Source organism: Seriola dumerili, unplaced genomic scaffold, assembly GCF_002260705.1.
Source record: "Seriola dumerili isolate Sdu_G_001 unplaced genomic scaffold, Sdu_1.0 BDQW01000191.1, whole genome shotgun sequence".
In the NCBI taxonomy this organism is placed as follows: domain Eukaryota; kingdom Metazoa; phylum Chordata; class Actinopteri; order Carangiformes; family Carangidae; genus Seriola; species Seriola dumerili.
This window is the reverse complement of record NW_019174446.1, coordinates 6,889,949-6,907,792: the sequence shown is the minus strand read 5'-3', so window position 1 is coordinate 6,907,792 and position 17,844 is coordinate 6,889,949. Positions and strand designations below refer to the sequence as shown.

The window sequence follows — 17,844 nt, the reverse complement described above, 5'->3', positions numbered from 1 at the left end:
TACCTTGAGGATGTCACCTTGTGCAAGTTGAAAGGTGCTGGCAGTGATGTTGATGCCTTTCCCTGTTTGGACCTGAATGCTGTACACACATTCGTGGCTGTTGTCATAGTTCATTGGATAGTTTGGTGACAAAAGAACTCCCTCATTGTTGGAGACTGTCGACCCACACTCCGCTGCAGGAAAATCCACACATAGAGAGGATCAGTTAACCAACAAGAGGCTCTGCAAAAACAGTTCCTAATCTCTACTAGATCTGGAATAAAATAAACACCCTGGAGTTAAGAGATATTATATAACCAATTCATTTGCATGTTACTAAAAATAAAAAGGTACAATCCATGTGTGTTATTTGGCTGATCCTTATTACTGATTCAACCAAGTGACCATTCCTTTTATTACTTTATTATTACAATAACCATTATCAGCAGCCACTGACACTTTGTGAAATGTTGAGTAGATTATTACACACTGTGTTAAAACATTAATATGCGTTTAGCTACTCTGAATAAACGCATAAACGCGTAAACAGACGTCAATATATGCTTTGCATTTCTCTGCATGGTTTATGAATACCTAGCACACAAAACACAATTTTTTATGTATTTTTGTCCTTTAAAACAAGAGCATACTGACTTTAAATCTCACTAGCAACTAAAAGTCACTATATACCCTAGATAAATATTTTTCCTATTTCAATCCAAACAGTATTATCATGTAAAATTCATGTCATCATAGCACTGTTTTTCTAACACAGGTATGCCAGAGGCAGGGTTGTGCAAAAACATGTTAAGCACTCCATCACAGGACTTATGGGAATAGTTCAGGTGACACAATGCCTTGACTATGAAAAGGCTAGAACTGCAATAGAACTCTGAAGTCAGCTCTTAAAATGTGCAAGTGATGTAAGTGAGCATCTCTAGGGAAAAAAAATCAGTGCAGTGGTATTGTCCCTGAACTCCTCTCACTTGAACCTGCCTTTGGTGCACCTTTCAGTGGAAAAGAGATCTCCCAGGATAGTTTTAACCTAGCAGTTCAGCACAGTATTAATCGCAGACCTGAGCTTTTACGTTTACTAAAGTAAATCTAATTCCACTGAGTTCTTGGATGTCCAATAAAATGTTTATGTCTGTGCTAAATTCATTTAAAACCTTAGATTGGCTAACAGGGTAAATCTGCAAAACAAATACTGTACATAAACAAGGAAGAAAACAGAATAAAAGCAGCTGACCACGTACCCACACACCTTGGCAGAGGGGCACTCCACATGCGGCGGCCACCTCCCAAGCACACAATCTCCCTCGCCCCCTGTAGACGATAGCCTGTATTGCAGTGGAACGCCAGAGAGTCACCGATTCCAAAACTGGAGCCTGTGTGCCAGCCGAACCGAGGTGTTCCAGGGTCCTGACAGGGTTCGAGATTGTACTCTGGAAAGACAATAGCCAGAACACAAACAGTTGCAAAAAATAAAAAAGGCACACAGAAATATATTACTAATATTCTATTACAATGAGTTGTTACTTAATGTACACTCAGTATTGATAATCAGCCTGCTCTCATGCTCCTTTCATTGAAACTCTTTGAAAACACATTCAGCCAAAAAAAGAATAATCAGAGCTTTTGGGAATGAACTGTCTTTCTCAAGGACACTTCATCAGGTTGGGATACATGCCAAAAGCTTAAACCCAAGATGTCTGGATGAAAGATGGGCTCTCTAAAAACTAGGCCACCCTCTGTGTAGTATTATTATATATATGGGCTGTTGGTGGCCTTATCATTTCAAATGTAGATGCAACTCTGGCCACGTAAGAAGAATAAGGTCGTACTCCCAGCAGTATTCCTCTCACGGTCTGTATCTGGCAGTATGCACAGCTATGTAGGCCTATTGATTTCAGCACAGCAACACGCTACAGCAGCACCCTAGTGTAGAATGTGGCCTGACGGCATTGGCAAATTTTCATCAAAGGTCATAAAAGGTTAAAAAATGAATTCTAATCAGGAAATCTATAGATGCTAATTACAGAGCAAGGAGACACACACACACTAAATTTCATGAATATTCATGGCTGCATAAGTTGTGCTTCACTTCAGCGAACAGCAGGCAAACATTTAGCCAGAATGCACATGAAGCAGACTCTCTCTCTCCTTTTTCAACTTTACTGTCTCTCTCTTTCCCTCTCCCTCACTCTCTCTCTCTCTCCCCGCCCTCTCCATCAACCCTGCTCACTCAGCATCACCATCTGTCTCATCTCCTTTCTCTCCATCTCCCTCCCTAAACCTTGTATCGCCACCACTCTCTATTTCTCCATTTCTTGGTCTCTACATGGAGGCCCCATTATTTCTGTACACTCCACCACCACCACCCCACCCCCACCCCTCACTCTCTGTCTGACCCACATGGCATGCTTTGATGATCATTCCTATCACAGTCAGACACCCTCTACCTGCGTGACCTTGTTGTCTCTTAATTATCCTCCTCTGATCGGAGCAGCCCTAGGCACGTTACTTTATGCACACTTTAGAGAAGCTTACTACTTTTGATTTCATCACTGAATGAGTTGTCTTTCTAGCTGTCACTTTTGCTTTCTACCCCCCTCCTCTTTTAAAAACCTTCCCTGCCCCTCTTGACTATATAGCTACCAATACTCCTCCTTCTCTTCCTCTTACACACAGAAACCTTGCACCTGAAAAGGAGATGTTGAATCCCTGCAGCGATATGGAGAAGTCAGAAATGAAGCGTAGCTGGGCCTTGAAGTTCCCATACAGGCCAGCGTTAACTGGCGCTGGCCTCTCAGAGCCAGTGAGTCGAGCCAGTGGCTGGGCGAAGCTGCCGTTTTCTGTTATCAGAAGGTAGTCATGGTGGTCCTCCAGGTGGAAGGAGTGAAAAGTGAATTGGACACCTTGGAGGAGAAAAAAAATAAACAGTTTAGAGGTTTTCAAGAAAATACAAAGGATCTCTGATAAAGATACAGGGAGAGCTTTCAGTAGAATAAACAATACATGAATTTGACTTTTTCATGTCCATACTGACCCACATAAGGTTAAGAAAAAATCCATTTTAGAATATAATTACACTGTAGAGCACTGCAAATTTAAGGCAATGCCCTCAAGATGAATGTGACTATTCAATTTAAATTTCAAATGTCATTATCATGATTAAAGATAAGCTATTCATTTAGTTTTAGCTTGCCAAAACATCAATCTACAGAATGCATTTTCTTTTCATTAAATAATAGATGCTTTAATCCACAGCAGGACAAGGAACAGGCATACTGAAACAAATTCTGCCAAAATTATCATTCTAAAATGAAAAAAGGAAAATATTACATCTTAAAAAAAAAAAAAAAAAAAAAAAAAAAAAAAAGGAACAGAAAATGACACAAAAACGATTAAAAGCTTTTTCAAAGTGCACAGTGAATAGAAAACTTAAAGTGAAAAGTAAAACAGTGAAAATGTTTGATTTGCACTGATGGCCTTTTTTTTCCCCATTAATCTTCCATTTTCATTTCCCTTTTAAAAACTATGTAACTGAAGAACCACAGCCTGTCCACTAGTACATGAGCATGAGTCAGTGAGAAGAGAGAACATGATCAAATCTGCTACAAAAGCAAATAAAATCTTTTAATTGTGTCCAGGTTGGTCAAAAGGATTCTAAATCAAATAAATTTCTATCAAATAGACTATTATTTAGGCTTGAAAACCAGATCTAGGTCTGTACATCCTGCTTCTATTTTCCCACTGTAATAACAGTGAGACCCAGTAACATCATTTCATCCATGATGGCTGGTTGGCTGCTTTTCAGTACAATAAGCGCTGCCACTTTAATGCCATCTGTTGAATCTTTTTGAATATGACTGTATTACGTCCTTTACTATGTTTGGCTCACTTGATAAAAAAAAGGTCCCAAATGGTCATAAAATAAATAGCAAAATGAAATGATTGATTATGCTCTGTAAAACAGCAATTATATTACAGAGAGTAAAGGCAAATGATCAGTTAATCAAGAGCCATTCCCATGAGGGGACATCCCAAAATTTGAATACAGTAGGTATGGGATGTTGGCAATTACTGAGTGGAATAGTTATATAGAAACTATCCCAAAAGATGAATTTGTCTTCTAGTCCATAGCCACAGGATAAAAATACACAGGTGGACTACACTCAAAACTTATTTATAAATTAAAATAAAATAATTTAAAAAATGTGTAAAAGCTTATTATGTTTAGGCGAGGTCTATGTAGAAGCCTTCTAATTTTGCAGTTTTTTCATATGTTTGTAAATGAAGTTTGATTGCCCCACACTAAATTCATTAGGCATTCTGAATAAATTTTGACTATAATTAGTCAATTAGTTTGAAGTTTTCATCATTCAGAGTTGTCTTTCTTCTTCTTGTCCATCATTCTTCAGTTGTTGATGAAACAGAGTTTCATGCCTCCTTTTATTGTTGAAAGTCATTCTTACAGTGTAGGTTTGAAAAAGTATGTGAACACCTCGGCTAATGACATGAACAAAAGCTAATCGACATCAGGAGATAGTGAACCTGGAGGCCAGTCAATGAAAATTGGAGGTGTGGGCTAGAGCTACTTATAAAAAAGAAAACCACTTAAATATTTTGCATTTGCTATTCACAAGATGATACAGCTACTGGCATCTTTTAAGGGGGAATGTCTTCTTGAGTGTTGCTTGATGCATGATTAATGGTTGGAAATCAATCAATACACCTTAAATGTCAATGTGACAACTTTGACCATTTCATTTGTTTTGTTAGTTCTCTACATGACAGACTCTTTAGTCGCTCCGGTGGCTCCGGCAGCTCCGGCAGCTCTACACCTTTGGTTCCATCATAATGTTCCACACAGTACAAAACAATTTGACCCTGGTTTCATGCAAAACATTGTGGAATTGCTTTACACGGTCTTTAACAGTAATGTTTGTTGGTAAATGTGAGACGTTCATGTCACACAGGTCTGCAGCTTCACAACATGCTTCAGAACCAGAAACAGGGAAGTGAATTTGGTGTCGTACATCAAGGTTTTGCGGGAGAGTGGTGACTGGTTCAACTTGGTGGAAACTATGATGATTCTTTTATCGAAATTGTGGATAAGTTGCTGTGATTGGACAAAAATGCAAGGTCGAGCAGAATTCACAGGGATTGGTTGAATTTGCATTAATAATTGCAATCGCAACATTGCAACTTTCTGAAGGGGACTGATCAACATATTTTAAACAATAGGCCAAAACGGTGTGTATGCAAAACTTTTCCAAAACATTCAGTTAATTCCAAATCATTCTTAGGCCTGGAAAACAGTTTTTCTAATTTCCTAACTTTTCCGGGAATTTCATGACTGTCGGAACCCTGTTCATCAGTCCATATAGACAAACTGTCTATAAATAGAAATGGTTCAGTACTGTGGTTACATTCCTCAGAGGCGGGCATCCAGCTAAAATGATTTCACTTAATTTTTTTATAATAGCAGTATAAATGTTGTTCTACAAAGGCATGAAAATATTATAATTGTGCATTATTCACACACTTTTTTCACCACTGTATATAGCAAGAAAAAGAACTGATGAGGATTTAAACATAAATAAGATACCATTTGAGGCAGAAATTAAAAACTGCTGAATGTTATTTTTATGGTGTCAAACAATTCAGAGCGGAGGGATTACTGATGGTGAGACTTCAACCATCAAAAGGTGACTCTTTAAAGGAACTAGACATGTTAGATTTGGATCAACTGACAATGTACAAAGAGTACAATATGGCATTTCAATGGGTCTTAGAAGAGGATAACAAGAAACACTATGGTAAAATACAGAGATAATACAGTTAAGTGCTGGGGCACTGAGATAAGCTCAGTGTACTTTTCAAATGATAATGAATATGAACGTCTAGGAGAACTGGTTACTGATCACATGACAGACAGTGATAACAGAATAAAACTAATAAAGTGAAGAATAATTTGTGAATAAATCTGAGATACAAGAATTCTCTCACTAGGTGAACCACTGAAATGTCAAAGCTGTTCATTAAATGAGGTAAGAGAAAAATGTATAAAATGTAATTTCGCCTGACAGTGTAAAGTACTATCCAAATGGGGAATGTATGAAGCTGCCTACTGCACAACATTTGCTCAAACAAGTACAATAAGTGGAACAACTGCTGATAAAGAGGAGCTACAAATTCAACTGCATTCTCTGATAGTAGAGCACACTTAAAAAAAAAAAAAGCTGTTAATTTTTCAATAAGTGAACACCTCAGACTGTAATATTATCCCTGCATACAGTCTGGCCAGCTGCCCATGATGAAAAAAGTCACTGCATTTAAATTATCTTTGCTCAAGTAAAATATATGCTTTATGCACTTCTCACTTCATAATAATAAATCCTTGTAATGTTCTTGGAACCTGATGAGGGTGTGTCATTATAATTTATCGTTTCATAATTTGGCCATTGTTAGGACTGCTGAGTGTTTTAAGAGCTTGGTAAGGACTATAAAGATAAATGTTCTGTTACTGATGTGTAATATGTGAATAAATCACACGAACAAAATAGATATATTTATGTCTATATCAGTCTTAAAAAAAAATAAATAAATAAAAAATAAATAAAAAAACTTATTTTAGTACACACTGAATGTACACTTGAAGAATGTATTATTTGTAATTAGTGGGGTTTTCCTACCTTTTCCATGGCTGACTTCTACAGTCCATGTACAGTTGAGAGAGTTAGGATACAGCTCTGGGTACCCAGGTGATAAAATTATCCCTCCAGGTCCTCTGATATCCCCACCGCATGATGCTGAATAGAAAGGGAAGATAATGAATGATAACTGTTGCTGAAAAAAAATGAAAATTGTAAATGAACCAATAAATCCTTCACCTGAAGACAGAGGAGCGATTTAAATGAATAATGCATTTGAGTCATATCACATCCTGTCCTGCTATTTTTATGAATACCTGTAATTCTGCCAACATAATGTTTTTTTCTTCTCTCCCTCTCTCCAAACCAGCCCAGCTGCCTAGCAGGACAATAAATTATTCATTAATTCAGTTATGCATCCACATTTTCTTCTCCTATGGTATCTTAAACTGAATGTCGTCAAAAAACATGATAACCCATTAAAGATAATTACAATACACAACAACTAACAAGTATATTAATCAAATAAGAGCATCTGGATTTATTTTGATTGTGACTTGAAAGTGTTTTAGCATTTTTTCCAAATAGAAACAATCATCTCAGCACAGCGTCCAACTACTTTTCAGTTTGGAAAGATAATCCAGTTGCAACCCACTGTGCAGAGTAGTTACAGATGAGGTGATAAGGACCGTTGTCTAAATGAACAACACTAATGTCACCTCAGTAATATGACTCTCATGCATGTTGACTATTGACATATAATTTACTGCCAGAAAGCTCCTTATCTCATCATAGGGCGTTAATGAGATAGATCTCTACCCTTGCTGGCTGCTGGGGATCAGGAGGTTAATGCTAGATCCGCCTGAAGGTTAACTGGTCTAAGTGGATATTGTTCAAACCTGCAACCGTTCTCTCATGCTGTCATTACGCTTCAACTAAAAGGTCAATTCACATAAAGGGCACTGCTTTTTAAATATAGCATTTATGAAATTTGACAAGCTTCATTTTTTAACTCTATGTGTTTGTGTGTGTGTGTGTGTGTGTGTGTGTGTGTGTGTGTGTGTGTGTGTGTGTGTGTGTGTGTGTGTGTGTGTGTGTGTGTGTGTGTGTGTATGTGTGTGTGCATGCGTGCGCACGTGCATGCATGCATGCATGCATGCATGTTCTTCGGCCTGAATGCCCTAAGGGTAGCATTGCAGCCAAATGCCCGGATGCTTTCCTCAAAACAGAAATTGCTGACAAATATTAGCAGTAGAACTCTTGTTCATGTATATATTTTCAAAGTAATGAATGTCAGATGATGTTTTGGAGGCTCGCTGTGATGCCTGAGGCTCCACAGCTGCACACATCCACCCTCCTCTTCTCTTCTCTCCTTCCACCCTTGGGCCCTCCAGCGAGCACAACACATCAAGGCCTGAATCCTTACCCACCAACAAAATTATATCAAATATTTTATTAATAAGCCAAAATTACATAAAGTCATTAAAAGTGGATGAGTACATTTGGCAAACAATCTACTTCAGAGGCTCCATAGGCAGAGAGCCAAGGCATTTGGCACCAGTCTGGCACATACCTAGGCAAGAAAATGCTCCAAGATATAAAATGAATTTCGTGACAACCATTGGGCTGAAGCTGGATAAACACAGCACTGTATCATATGCATGGTTGCATGTATTTTATTCATTACATTCTTTCAACTGAGTGATCTGTGATTAAAGGACATCATTTACGGTTTGTACACTGCAGCTATAATTGCCACAATTGTCCTTCAGTGTGCTTCTAAATGGCACAAAAGGCAAAACTGTACAAAGGCAACCCAGAAAGGGAGATTATGTGAGAGATCAAAACTATCAGGAACATGCTGAACTTCGTGCTTTGAAGTTGAGCATACTCTGTCTTCCGCATTAAAAGATTCATAACACTCCAGGTAAGTCGTTCACACAAGGACTGAAGTCTATTTGTTGAATAAAAAGCATTTTGAAAAGCGTCTGTCTGGTCATTCAGACCTGCTGTGGACAACCCATAGCCACTTATACTTGTGCCATTATCTCTTTCCAACAAGGCCATGTTTTTTGTTTGTTCATTCGTTTGTTTTAACTTTATTAGGTTTGAGAATAAATACAGCATTGAAGCTGCACTAAGAACCCAGTTACCTTTTGCAAAATTAATTTAAAAACCTCTTGGCAGTTACTAGTGGCAGCTTTCCATGAGTATTTGTGGCTAGATTGGCTTTGTATACTTACTGTATCTGTAAACAGAATCTGTATTTGAATTCTCTCAAAATAATGCTGACATCCTAATGAGCTAAAATTTAGTGATGTATAAAATTCAATCAGGACTTCAAGTCATAATACATTCATGGAGTGCTTCAAGGACAAGACGGTTGGTCTTTGTATTTTAGGGTCATTTAGCTCTAAAGTGTTCAAAAGAACCATATCATGTCATGCAGTGTCTTCCAAAGTCATTTTAAGAGCATAAAAAACAAAATAGTATTAAATAACATCTGTTAAAAATATGATTATCATTCACTTATCAAAATAGCAAAGTTACTGAATTGATTTCATATATGTCACTGATCCCAGTGCTGGAATGCGCTACACCAAATTGAACACTTCCGTATACATACCATCACATGAGGGCAGTGGGTGGCTCCAGAAGTGGTTCTTCTCACAAACGAGTGGTTCCTCATGGCTCAGCCTGTATCCTGGGTCACACTGGAAGGACACCGTGGAGCCGATGGACAGGTCGTGGCCCAGCCGTACGCCATTGACTGGGATACCAGGATCCATACAGGAGTATGTGTCCAATGTAACCACTTAAGAAATTAAGAACAAACAGTTATTTATTGAATGTTTTTTGAGACGAATGTACATCTCTGCTTTGGCAACCCAATTTAACTACTGTTGAGTTTTATTTTCCTAGTATGTCAGTGATGACCAGGCCACATGTTTTCAATATGGGTATGTAATAATTAAAGCATTATTTTGCAAGTGACTGTATGTTTTGCCACTCTGACACACAGTATGTCAGATTCTATTGAGTTTTTTTTTTTTTTTTTACAGTAGACACCTGCTCTTAAGACTATTGAGCTACCGAGGTATATATGTAAATCATACAGCTTTAATAAAACATGAAATTCTGTTTTTGCAATCATTAAAAAGTCTAAGCTACATTCATACAAAAAAGGGCTGACAGGATCTTTGATGCGATAACAATCATCAAAACAAAGGTAGGTCTCAGATCACATACAATATAGAGAAAGCTTTCGAAAGTAAGAAATTTACTTTGACTTTTATTTTGACTTTTAACTTTAAAAATGAATGCCTGCTTGAGCATGCTTACTCAAAATGGGAAAAATATTTTACATGATTAACATAAGACACTGCACAGAAAAAGTGACAAATTTCACACAATAGCAAAGGCTGTTTTATAAAACAACACAGTTGAGACTTTGAAGAAAAATGCACTAATGCATTGACTGCTGTGATGTTTGACAGTTTTTTCTGAATAACCTTGATAGATTTGTCGGTTCCTCTAATGTTAAGGAAAACCTGGTTTTCATCTTCATGCTTTCCCTTTTTTGTTAAATTCAAGCAAGTCACCCACTGAGAGAAGGTCAAAAGTACATGTTCTAGGCTGTGAGTAGGAGTACAGGGCAGTAGTTTCATGGGGAGAAAGAACAGTTGGTAAAACCTTGTTGAAACTGCACAGATAAACTCCTTTCCTACATGTGCTGGACCACCACTTCTGGTTTTCATTAAAAATATTTTTTTACACTGGTTTTGCTCCTAGAATGAACTGGTTGTAGTGCCGGCTTCATCTTAATCTTCAGCAATCCAAACTGCAAAGAGATGCCCTTGTTTTTCCCTGTGATTTTCAGGACTGCCGTTTGGATATCTTCCAAGTGGGGTTCCCTTGATGCACTAAAAATATGCTGATTTTAGGCCCTGATTAGCAACAGTTGTGTAAATAGTCATCAAGTCATAAGCGGGTAGGCTATTCTAAAAGAGCATTATCAGAAACTGTATTTTTTATTTTTCAATTGTCCTCTCTCAATTAGTTGGGCTGTTTCACAAACAATAATTAATTAATTAAACAATAAATAATTCATACACATATTTGATACATACGGCTGCATTTTTTTTTGATAAAGTTAAAATGTGTCGCACAAAAGTCACAATCATTTTTAAATTTTTTATGCCAAAAATCCTCCAAATTATAATGACTCATATCAGAAGCAGAATATCTGCCAAAATGGTCGCAAATATGATTTTCTTTGTGTATTGTTCAGCCCTAATTAGGGCTTATTGTAAGATCTAAGGTTCAACACTGAAATAAATTCCAGTCCACTAGGAGACATGTAGGTATGCTAAAGGCCCTGCGCAGGTTCTCTTTTTACCATGTGAAATTGCACTAAAATAATATAGTTTTAATGTGCAGTGTACAGTAATGGCCTTGGTTATACTATATGGTTTGTGAGCTATAGTTTACAGTCATCAACATTAATAATCGCACAACAGCCCAGGCTGAATGATTATTCATGTGCAGTAACAGGGCTCCTTTGCTAAGCCTCTATAGAAAACTTGTCTTGCTCTCCTAAAATACTTGATATTTTAGAAGGTAAAAACCTATGAATTTTATATACACATATGGGCGGGAATGGGTATGAATTTTATCAAACAAATGTTACATAAACATATTAGAGAAGTAGAGCACTCAGTGATCACTGCTGGTACTGGCCTCTATGGAGCAGGAATTTGGTGGAAAAAAATTCATCATCCCCATTCATCCCTATTCATATATCTGTAAATCACAAACAAGAAATATGCTAAAATAATAATAAAAAAAAAAAAAATACAATGGCCAGGAGTGAAGTTAGAGAAAACAAACTGAATATGTGAGCCGACATATGATTTGATAACATTTTGCAGTATTTTTGGTAACTGACTAGCTCTTATAGCTATTACATACAATTGGAATGATGCAGTGTTTGTGTGCCTCAGTTTATTCACAGCATAATTCACTATAACCCTATTTCGTAAGACCAATTTTACAAATGAACTAGGCTGGGTTTCCCCAAAGCATTTCAGCAGTAATATATGTCCTAAATTCCAATGGAAGAAGCTAATATGATCTTACTGTTATTGCTTTTCGATAGCCTCATCAACGAAAGAGAAATGCACTTGAGAGTGAAACATAATAAGACAAAGGCACTTGTGGTCTGCTTTCAGTCAATAATACAGACATAATAACAAACTCTGTCTTATGAATCACATCTGAGTGACAAGGGTAATGGTGGTAGTGCAAACAATCGTGAAAATATATCACACTATGTCCAGAGTATTTTTTTCTATTTGATTTTTCAAAGACTACAACTCCATGTATAGTGATGTGGGGAGAAAGAAAAGACACAAACCCCCCATGAGAATGTAAGATTTGTCCCGGTATGCCCAACGGCCAGTGCAACCCTGAGGGTAATTATTAAGGGTATTCGATTATAAACCTGAGAGCATTAATAGTTCCCCTCCCTAGCCCAGATTTTCTTAAGCAGTCTTAAGTCTTAACCTCTCACACAACAGGTCCTGCTAACATGCTAACAGTGGGGTTTTTAAAGTGAAGTAATCATGTGACGAATTAACATCAGTTAACAGATAACATAACATTCATAATTGCTGTGTTGAGCTTGGGCTCTCTCCAAAAGCAGTGTTTAAGATTCTGTTGTCTCACTCTTCAACTTTTATCTCTAAACCGAGTGTGAATAAATGAATTTCATCCTGAGAACCAAAGCTCATTGAGCCAAGTTGTTATAATAATACTGGTGCTCTTGTCATGTAATTCACCTGAAACACATCCTCAACAGTTTGGTCTTGACACATAGTTTCAGAAACTTCATGAAAGTGTTAGAAGAATGGCAGACCAATTTAAATACAGTGTCATTAACCACAATATACTTGGAATTTGTCTTTTTACTTAGTTTCATTAATTTAACATATCTGATTTGAAATTAATTTAATATTTTTTTAATACTATGAAGTAAATACTACTACATAAGTACTAATTAAGTACTATGAATATCCGTATATTGTTTGAAGACATTTCGCATGCATAACTTTTTGTTTTGCACTGCATGCGGAGAACAGCAGTGTACTCACCTTCGTAGAAGATCTTGAAACCGCTGTTTGATCGACTGTTATCAGTGGTGAAAAGCAGGTACAGGAAGTTACTGCTACTGAACAGGAACTGAGGGACCTGGGTGCCATTAAATGAGCCAATTAGAGGAGAGAGCAGGTTGGGGCCATCGTGCACTTCCAGGAAGTCATAGCTGAGTTCAGTTTGAAACCTTAAAAGTAAGAAAAGAAAAGAGGGAGTTACAGTAGTAGATTATTTGTATTCAAAACAATACTTCTAGTTTGACAGATTAAACAGTTTAAAGCTATTTGGCCTGTTCTGTCCACAGAGAAAATATTCTAGTTTAAATGAGATAAATAAGAAGACACTGCATACACAGAAAGTTAATGCAATAGTATAAGATCAATGAGTTTCTTGGAAATCTGACATGGTATGGATCTGTGGTCACCCTCGGGTCTCTACATCATCAAACAAGTGACATCTGCATAAAGTTCCAATATCACTATTTCTATTGTGGAAAAACATCTTCAGACATGCCTCCTTATGTTACTGATGTAAAGTGCTTAGAAAAAGAAACATATTACCTCCTGTATAATGCCAGTATGAACTGCATGAACTAAACATAGGAAAACTGGCTCATTTCAAGGAAAGGAGAGGCAAAAGACTTTGGCCCATTTCACAAAAATATCACAGGGAAAGTAGCTCTTTGTTTCCATACAAAGGAATGTTTCAGCACGGAGAATGTGATGATTATAAAATATGATCATTTTATGGTTTTGCTTTTTTATGTTAAGAAATAAACATCTTAAAGCAAAACTATTTTTTTCTTTTTATTATAGCACTCTAAGGAAGTGAGCGAGAGCAAGTAAGCGAAATAAAGAATTACTCAAGGCTTTCAACATTTTTGGAATATAGGTCCAGGTTTGCATTCCACCTCCTATGACTTTCTGTTTCTAACTCAATGGCTTACAGGATTAATGGTATCACTTCTGTGTTGCACATGTACAGTATGCATGTAAATCTGCATGTAGTAAACACATGAGGTACAGTATGTGGACATACGTACATAAGGGATTGCATGCAGCCTCAGTTTTTATCTGTGACTTTGTGCAAGTGTGTGTATCTTTGATTCCACGGCTGAGTTGTTGCAGCACTGTCATACAAACCTGTCAAAGCTGATCTTGATGGAGCGTCCCGGTTCGGCCTCAATGACCCACTCACAACTCAGGGAGTCTTTGTAGTAGCCTGGCCACCCCGGGGAGAGGATGACACCAGATGGCCCTGAATAGTGGCCCCCACAAGGAGCTGGAGGAGCAGAGAGGTGGAGGAATGGTGGGAAGGATGGGGAGGATAAAAATATAAATTAAAGATATAAATAGATTGAAGGGTCGAGAGGGCGGTAGACAGAACAAATACAAGGAGAGGAGAGGAGGAAAAAAGATGGGGAGGAAAAGCTGTTGTTTTAAAGAGGATACCACTCAGTTATCTTTTTGTACCAGCATGAAAAAAGCTAAAAAAAAAAAAAAAATGAATATAGGATGAGTCACCAAAAGACTCAAGTTACACAAACACCTGAAAATAAGATAAATGTAGCCCAGTTTGGGTGGACTCTGAGCTGCTGAGCTGTTCCACATAACCCACTCACTATTTTATCAAAATTCCTTCAGTTCTTTTTTCTTTCCTGACTCCATAGTTTTTTACCTATCTGCCCAACAACATCACAGTTATTAGCTATTCCAATTCAGTACCTTCACATTTGGGAATGAGTCCACTCCACATCACCTTGCCTTCCTCCAGATGGCATGTGATGGTGTCAGCCCCCTGCGTCTTGATGAAGCCCTCCTCACAAACCACAGAGATGGAGCTTCCCAGCTGGAAACTGTCCCCAAAGCGCCTGGCATTCAACGGTATGCCAGGGTCAGGGCACTCATTACGGCCAAAAGCTTGTAATGAGAAGAAAGAGAACAAGATCTAGTGACAAACGCTCCTGTGTGAATGAGGAATGGGGTCGGTGAGGAGTAGGGAGATAAGGGAAATGGATGTAGCTGTCATTGGGAGATTTAAAAAGAAAAAAAAAAACTAAGAGAGGTCTGCTCTGCACACATGAGGGTGACAATAGCCTCTGTCTTCAGAACTTGTTGTGCCTCGTCAGGAGAAAAAAGAATTACAATGATACAATGGTGCTTTATTAGGCAATGAGGCATGAGAGTTAAGCACTGAGTGCACTGTCCTAAATGCACTTTAGGTCCCTATAGAGTACATAGAAAAGTTTTTCCTAAGAAGAGGAAGAAAAAAAAAACAAAAAAACAAACACACGAAAGGGACTATGGTATCGATTGTGAAGAACATTGACAAAAATTACAAGTGTTGAACTTAATTCCCTCTTATTATTCATAACATAACACAGAATATAACTACTTTGCACATTAATTAAATCTTTTTTAAACTATATTATTTATTTTTGATAGTACAGTGAGATAGACAGGAAAGTCAGGGAGAGAGAGAGAGAGAGGGGATGACATGCAGCAAAGGGCCGTGGTTCAGACTCAAACCCATGGCCGCTGCAGTTTACTAAGTCCATGTGGTATGCACTCTACCAGGTGAGGTGCCCACGGTGCCCACTGAGGCGTCCACATTAATTACATTTCTAAAGAGAATTACCGCTGCTCTAGAAAATTGTTTTTAAATAGTGTACAAATTCAGGAGGTCGGACGGTCAGTCAAAGATAAATTACTAATCATGACACTAATTCCTAACCCTAAAAAGATAATGATGGATTCATGTATCTTTTTAAAAATGCTTTACTATGATATGATTGTTTGAATTAAACAGATCGAACAGTCACTTACTGCTATAGGTAATATTGAACCCCCTTCCAGACATGGAGTGATCAGCCTGAAACTCCAGCTGCAGTACGTTGCTGTTGGATGTCAGGTGTGAAGGAACTTCAGCCCCTGAGAAGCGTCCCAGTATTGTGGCTCCTGACTGGTCCCCATCTTTGATTGTGAGAAAGTCATAAGGAGGCTCCAGGTCAAAGTCATTGAAAGCCAGGTGGATTCTGGAGCCCGGTTCAGAGATAATCAGCCACACGCAGTTGAGGTTGTTCCCATAGCCTTCTGGGTAGTCGGGAGACAATACCGTCCCCATGGGAGCAGTGAAGTTGGAGAAACAGGGGACTGTGTGATGGAGGGTGCAAAAATATATTAGCAATGATAAAAACTTCCCAAAAATCCCAGGTGAGGCAATTTGCTTTACAGCAACTTTGACAATCACATGACAATCCACACTGTGGATTCTGCCATGGCAGGATCAGGCTCAAAGATCAGTATAGAACAATGTCAGCACTGTATAACTAGCTCAGCAATCAAGAGACAGCACTGGTCCCATGGGTGCTGAGTAGTTGGGGAAACATGAAATATTTTAAGGGAGTGGAGCATAGGTAGTGTACAAAAATACAATATAACGCAATATAGGCGCCAGGGATACTGCACACTGTCCCAATGGACACAGTTAACTTGAAGAAACGGAAGACTAGGTTTTTGTTATGGATATGGGTTAGGTATAGTGAAACTTACAGGAGGGATTTACATTGTCTTGAGAAAGGACAATGTCCAGTATAATGCAGGGTTTCCTTCTCCAGAGTATTTGTATAGTACAGCAGTGTGTATCCTATTTTCTACTTTTTCAAATCAACCCAAAATAACAAAGCAAGCATACACTATCAATTTCACATTTTATATTATGTATACTGCTGTTTACACACAATGCACTGTATGGTCATTTAACAACACTGTAATTAATCCTCCACTAGTTTAGTGTCATTGTGAACTTTCCAAACGCATAAGTAATTGCTTCATTAGCTGTCATGAAAAAAATCCCGTATTGGACTCACATATGCAGATGGGGATATTAGCCGACCACTGATTGTTGTTCTGGCAGGTTATCATCCTCTCCCCGATGAGCTCGAATCCAAACTGGCATTCAAAGCGCAGAACATCTCCATTTAAAAAGCCACTACCCTCTTGGTAGCCATACAGAGGTGTACCAGGGTCACCACAACTTTCTTTGTCAATTTCTGTGGGTGAGAGGAAAAGAAGAGGGGGGAGGAATGGAAATGGGTGGGTTGGGGTGGGGGGGGATTAAGTCAAGCCAAGTCCTTTGAGGTACTTTTTTTCTTTAATATTATCTATAAAGGTCCAGGTGAAGAGTGTGAGAGCCTGGTTAAGGACTTTTTTTTTTCCAGGAGAGAGGGAAGTGAGTGAGAGACAGGCAAACAGACAGAAATGCAGACAGGAAAATGGACTTGCTGAATGAGAGTCACAGACATAGATATGAACACAGACAGTGAGAGACGATATCAGCACTAAAGGCCTATGTACCTTTATAGTTGATCTTGAAGCCAATCGAGCCCACACTCTCATCAGACTGGAGATGAAGCCACATCTGATGGGACATGCTGACAATCAGGTCTGGGACAAAGCTCCCAGTCAGCCTGCAGACATGGCAACAAAAGAGTCACTGAGGTATCCAAATACACTTTTCTAACATTAACTCATCATGCAATTTAATGTTGAGACTTTCTAAAGTCTTATGAAATGAAGTGAAAGAAAAGTGGTGCATACTTTAAACAATGTTGCATAAAAGTTACCATAGAGTATCACAATGCACTGTATGTACAAAGTAAACCTTCATTTAAATCGTGCAGTTTTTCAATTAAATCAGGGTTCTTGGCATAATGTTGCTTTACAACAGTATGTACATGTACAAAAATGTACATCTAACAAGCTTTGCAACATTTGACTGCAATATTACAGCAGAATAATATATCCAATGAGGTTTTATAATACTTACACTTGTATTATTGTTTTCGAGTCACCTACTTCCCCTCCATCTCCGATGGTTAGTGAATCATACCCAATCTCAAGGTCAAACTCTTCAAAGTTGATTTGAATAACCTGTTGTGAAATACAAAATACATTGCCTTTATAATATGTCCTTTGCTAAGTGCTAACATGCAGCAAGGCAATCGTTGGAGTGCTGCCGAACAGGCTAGTCGTTGGCGCTGGATCAAGAGGAG

The 17,844-nt window shown here is 38.1% G+C and overlaps 1 protein-coding gene across 1 annotated transcript in view; it reads right to left on the bottom strand.

Annotated features, from left to right (window-relative positions):
• Positions 1-17,844, bottom strand: part of csmd3 (CUB and Sushi multiple domains 3) — a 216,856-nt gene that overhangs the window by 125,864 nt on the left and 73,148 nt on the right. The window contains exons 11-22 of the mRNA XM_022753266.1: positions 17,619-17,722; positions 17,147-17,259; positions 16,660-16,842; positions 15,617-15,943; positions 14,516-14,710; positions 13,934-14,072; positions 12,791-12,978; positions 9,265-9,453; positions 6,681-6,797; positions 2,682-2,897; positions 1,236-1,424; positions 4-173 (exon numbers count right to left, since the gene is read on the bottom strand). Coding sequence (XP_022608987.1) covers positions 4-173; positions 1,236-1,424; positions 2,682-2,897; positions 6,681-6,797; positions 9,265-9,453; positions 12,791-12,978; positions 13,934-14,072; positions 14,516-14,710; positions 15,617-15,943; positions 16,660-16,842; positions 17,147-17,259; positions 17,619-17,722 — 2,130 coding nt within the window. The remainder of the gene's footprint in view (positions 1-3; positions 174-1,235; positions 1,425-2,681; positions 2,898-6,680; positions 6,798-9,264; positions 9,454-12,790; positions 12,979-13,933; positions 14,073-14,515; positions 14,711-15,616; positions 15,944-16,659; positions 16,843-17,146; positions 17,260-17,618; positions 17,723-17,844) is intronic.